We start from the raw sequence: 5,583 nt of genomic DNA, 5'->3' as shown, positions 1-5,583 counted from the left end.
CTGAAGAGGGTTCTGTATCATCTGTAGAACATGCAGAGTATAGAGCAGACGAGAATGATGATGAGTTTGTGAGTGCAAGTGAATTCTCAAGGCAGACACCTGGTCATCACAGGTGAGTTACTGTGTGCATGCAACTTAGGTTTCCTTTCACTGGTGATGCATTGTTCAATTATTCTTGTAGATTCATGATTTGTAATTTTTTGATGTGATTTTCTTCATTCACTGTATCTATATGGATTATAGTACCACCCAAGAAATGAAAATGCGATTTAGATTCTCAACTTATATAAATAACCACACTATAAAATCAAACAAAGATAACTACAGGCTTTTAATAATATCTCAACATTGTTGGTTTTGGGGCTAGTGATGTATCCTTATACATATGATATAATATTGCCATAGATAATTTTGTTTTTGTTTTTTACTATATACCGAAATGATATAGCAATTGACATATAACATAGATATTATATTCTCTAGATTGTCCTGTAGCACTGGGATCTGAAAACACATCTATTTATGTGTCTCTCTCCTTAAATGGCATTTGAGATATAAATCCTTGAGTCGGCAATTACTCTTAGATGTAGTAGTGTGTTTATATATGACATAAGAACATCAACATTCCAAACCTGGACGCAGCAGGGCAGGGACTTGTATTTGAGTGAAATATTTCTGGGTTGATGTACATGTTAAAAGTCATAAGCTTTTACTAATATCCCAAAATTGGAGGTTCTGAGGGCTGGCAACATATCCTTATATATGATACAATATCACCTATCTTCTCTTCATTCGCAAATACTGAATTGATCTTGTAATTGATTGGTAAAACAGAAATTATATTGTCAAGATTTTCCTGTTGCACTTAGATCTTAAAACAGGTCTAACTTTGTATATGCACACACATACATACCATCAACGTCTTAAAATTACAGGCAGCAAGAATGCGGTTAGTATTTGAGCGAAATATTCTTTGCTGTTGTACATGTTAAAGTTTGTTTCTATTTTTGCCTGCTATGAAGTCACAAAAAGGTTGGATCTTCTTCATTATGTTTATATTTTTGTGTATTTCGATTAGAAAATTGTAATGCTTTTTTGCTTGATAGAGTCATTAACACAATTGATAAAAATGTTAAAAATATGAAAATATTCCTGTGATCTTGGTGATTGTCATATTTTCAAGATCTTGTTTGACTAAAGACAAGGATTTCTAACTTGAAAAACTCTCCCCAAGAACAGATTAAAGTGACTTGGCTGTCTTATCTGGCTCCGATTTTGTGTTACTAATTTTGAATTTGAGATAAATAGAATTAATCTCATTCAAATTTCACACTTAGCTGAGTTCTTTGCTGAAGTTGCAAATTACCTAAATGTTTCAAAAAACATAATTTTTTGTATTGACACGAGGTTGATTTATGGGCAGAATCAACAGAGTATTTGATTGTTTAAGTAAATCATTAATTTTTACTATTTCGATTATTGCAGTCCCTTGCATTTTCTTTTTGATATCCACTTGCTGTATTTTTTGCATTGCAGTTCTCGAAGGCTCCGTTCCTGCTTCTATGACAATTAAGGTAGGCCATGTCCAGGATACCTTCCATTCTCCCAGTTGCTGAATTATTTACCTTAAATGGCTTCTTGGTTATAATAACTGGTTTATAATATATAATCAGATTGTAGGCATCACCTTTTCAACTTCATAAGTCACGGTTTACAATCTAATACATATTTGTAGCCTTGAAACTGTTGTTTGTATCTTATCACTTATGGCAATTTTACATATTATTTGTGACAGAATAGAGTAGACTGTAGCTGCGGGATGGCAGGAAAGCTTTTAACAATATTAGGTGAAGGAAAAGTGCCGGCGGGGTATGTTAGTGCTGCTAATAATGTGTAAAATTGTATACAGTTCTTAAATAAGCATTATCTGCTCAGATTTATTTCCTTTTTACTATCTGTTCCCGTTTTCTCTCCCTTGTTTTCTGCATTTCTGGAGAAGGATTTGATCTGTTGGCTTGCTGTTCAATAATCATTTGTTTTTGTGACTGAATATTTTGTTGGGAGACTGCTCGGTTTTAGATGTATCATAGAAACTTATATTGTTATTCAAAGAGATTGTCATAGAAATCATGTATTTGATCCAATTTCTTTTACGAGCGCATGTTGTCTAAGCACACACCTGGACACGTTCATGTATTATTTATTGTGTATACGCGCTTGCACACGCAGTCTGATATTGATGTACATAATCTTTGCCTTGCATCCATGTCGAACTTGAAAATAGGAGTTGTGCAGTGCAGCTTGTTTATTTTGTAAAAATACTTTAAAATTTTAATAGAATAATTTTGCACGTGTATTCATAACTTTTCCATATTTTTTAACCAACATTCTCCAAAAAATCATACAAAAATTATTCTCAAAAGGTTTACATCAAACACATTCTAAATTGTACAGAGAATCGAAAATTATTTAAATTTTAGAAAACTTCAAACATGTTTCGTAAATTAGTTACTTTTGAGCTTAACCAAACATTTTCGTTTTTATTCATTTTATCCATTAATCTTGCTCTATTGATTGCACGAGGCATATGTAACTTTTATGATAATTCTAGTGTTGATTGCATACTAGTGATTCTTTTGGCTATAATAGAGCATATATGCTTGGCACACCATATTCCATCACAAGTGGGAATTTTGGGACCTCAAACTTTTCGCGTCTCTTTTTGTAAATTTGTGCTTGATTTTGCTTGCTTAAATGATGTTAAGCCATTGCAAAGTTAGTGGCCTCAATGTACTGAACAAAGCTCATCATTTATTTCATTAAGTTGGACCGACAGGAATCGATTACATGACATTGCCAAAATGATGTTTGTCATTTATTTCACTAAAGTTATAATTATTCGATGTTAGCAACTAATAGTTACTTGTGATAACAATCATTTATTAATTGTCACGTCGTCAATTTCTGTTGACGGAATCGAACGAATTTGAAATACAGTTGCCTAATTAACACAAACTGAAAATTTAGTTACTACTGATATGGTTTACGCTCTTGATGCCCAACACGAAGTTTAAGCATTCATCAAAGAGCAATTCAATGACACAACAGAAGCAACTTGGCATGGAAATATGGAAGAAAGCATAGATTCCTTTTGGTGTATCAAAATGCAGATCTCAGCTAAATGCATCAAGTTGTGTGTTATCAAACAGTCCCAATTAGCCTAATCAACGAAGTTCAGAAACAACTGATAAGTTGATGGAGTGAGTGCAGAAATATGCAGATCCTTAATATCAAAAATTTTATCTCAGTAATTTTTAAAACTTATCCACTATCAAAAACTAAAGATGGCCACACAAAAAATAAAAAAATAAATAAAATACAAATTCAAATACCAAAAGTTGCTGACAAGACTAATATGGTCTATTCTTGGGGAGGTTGCGGATAACGTTACTCTTCATACCAATCTTAGAACGCATAGCCTCGACCCCATATTTATTCATTGCCTTCATTACTTCCAATCTAACCACATTTGGTCTTGACTTTTCAGTTGCCAGATCCATGCTCCTAATCCTGAAGTAGGAAAACATTTTTGTTGGAAAAGAGAAGAGGAAGGGGTCCTATGAAGATGGATGCTCAAGTGCTCCATATATTTATGTAACTTGAGTTTAGTGCAGCGGTGATTGCAGCGTCATTTTCAGGTGTTGGACGCGGGTTCTGACGGTAGTATCTTAAAAACTCCCTTGATCCAAGTATTTTGGTTCATGTTTTGCCATCATTTCTTCTGGTTATAACGAGCTCAGAGCCGCCACGACCAAGTTCAATGGTGTTGCTCGTATCATCGACTGCAATAAGCTGCTTCCCATCTGCATCCACATAGCTATATCCAAAAATAACTCTCCAGGTTACTTTCACTAGCAACCATAATAATTTAGTTGTTTTTATATTAAACTGTGATCAAAGAAGCAGAAAAACCTGCTACTGTAATAATAAAATTCCTCCAATTCTGCTTCTTCATCTTCACTACCATCCCCATAATGCACTTTGCAATGACTTTTTGCCTCCATATGCTTCCGAACTGCCTCTAAGCTACCGAAAGAATGACATCTGTCGTTACAATACAGACACATAAAATCCCTCTTGACCTGAAAAATTAGACAGGAAAATAGTATGTTAAAAAAACATACACAAACAGATTGAATAAAAATGAAGATACTTTATCTCAAAAACTTCGTTTTGACAAGCAGCAAGGTGATTACCTTAAGGCCAATATATGTTAGAAGCCCGCGAGGATCCATCAGATACTCGACATCTGGTATGAAGAAGCCGTGCTGTTTGTGCATGTGAACCATGCAGCTCTCCAAATTATTATGTTCTAAATCACACATGAAGCAACAAGAGGGATCCAACACTTCCTCACGAGCTTTGGAACTTCTGTATCCTTCGCTGCAAAGGCCACAGCTATACATCATTGGGGTTTCATCTACTTTCTTTTTCTTTTCTGCAAGAGAAGATTGTCTGGCAAGAAAAAGTGCTTCAGTTACTACTGGAACACCTGCAACCTGATTCACAAGAAAGAACACATGTTGATAAAAATGTAATATCTAGTAAATTGAAGGAAATATTCAGTAACTCAAAATTGTGATATTGAGTTGTGCCAAAAACTCATTGACACACAAAATTCCTAAAGATAGATGAAGATCCAGGAAATCTCCAACGTACATTCAAAATCAGATATAAAGCAATAAAAATAACAGATTCTAGAAAGAGTTTACTAAGCATATCAGCAAAGACAGAAGATGACAATCAAGATAAAGAAAGGAAGTATGTTGTTCAGGCAAAGGAATGGAACCGTCGACTACAAACTCCCCTCTGATAGGATTGAAGGAAATGGAGACAAGATAGCCACCAAAAGAAAATTCCAACATTGAAGCTCCCATTTTGAGTGAATTTACTTGTCATCTACTGTTACTGTACTTCGAATAAGGCCCCCTACAAGCATGTTAAAATAGGAGCCAATGGTTGAAATTCAGGATAACAAATCTTCGATTGAGAATCGTGTTCTTACTTTTATCATCTCTGTAGTTGTAATTTGGTTAATATTTGTTGATTCTAGAGTTTGAATTCACTCCTTCGAAAACAATCGGACAGAATTACCTGAATGCAGGAATTGATCAATAGGATCAGAAATTGTAATTCGAGCCCACCGACTTCACGATGTGTCCTTAAAACGAATTTGCTGCCTTCAATGGTGCTAAAGGCGTCCAGCAATCGTTTCCCAGGATAGAACGAATTTTTCGTCTCCTACGGAAGCAGCACTGCAGTCTGTAGGAGTTCCAACGAACTCAACGAAGTGTTTTTGACTTCGAGACAATATCAGAACGAGAGAGAGGGAAATGAGATTCAAAGCATAGAAAGTTTGCAATGAAAATGGTGTAAATTTTCTGGTAGAAAGGCTGGCTATTTATAGACTTGTTCGTGGCCATTCGAACAGTCATCACCTTTCAGACAAGCCTCAAAAATCCGAACAGACATACTGTTCTTAAAAGTCGTGTCTGTTAAGTCGGTTAACAGTCGGCTAACAGT

The 5,583-nt window shown here is 34.9% G+C and overlaps 1 protein-coding gene and 1 long non-coding RNA gene across 2 annotated transcripts in view; one reads left to right on the top strand and one right to left on the bottom strand.

Moving 5' to 3' along the window:
- LOC111378215 lies at positions 1–2,139 on the top strand. The gene is made up of 3 exons (XR_002699826.1): positions 1–112; positions 1,537–1,574; positions 1,796–2,139. It is a non-coding gene; the product is annotated as an uncharacterized LOC111378215 (long non-coding RNA).
- Positions 2,140–3,261: 1,122 nt separating this feature from the next.
- LOC111378214 (cytoplasmic 60S subunit biogenesis factor REI1 homolog 1-like) overlaps positions 3,262–5,583 on the bottom strand; it is a 7,922-nt gene continuing 5,600 nt past the window's right edge. Inside the window, 4 exon segments of the mRNA XM_023001383.1 lie at positions 3,262–3,570; positions 3,659–3,877; positions 3,973–4,142; positions 4,257–4,559. Coding sequence (XP_022857151.1) covers positions 3,411–3,570; positions 3,659–3,877; positions 3,973–4,142; positions 4,257–4,559 — 852 coding nt within the window. The 3' untranslated portion in view covers positions 3,262–3,410.

This window comes from Olea europaea, unplaced genomic scaffold (genome assembly GCF_002742605.1).
Source record: "Olea europaea var. sylvestris unplaced genomic scaffold, O_europaea_v1 scaffold1784, whole genome shotgun sequence".
NCBI lineage: Eukaryota > Viridiplantae > Streptophyta > Magnoliopsida > Lamiales > Oleaceae > Olea > Olea europaea.
The sequence above is the reverse complement of the archived record's forward strand: the minus strand, read 5'-3'. Positions and strand labels throughout refer to the sequence as shown.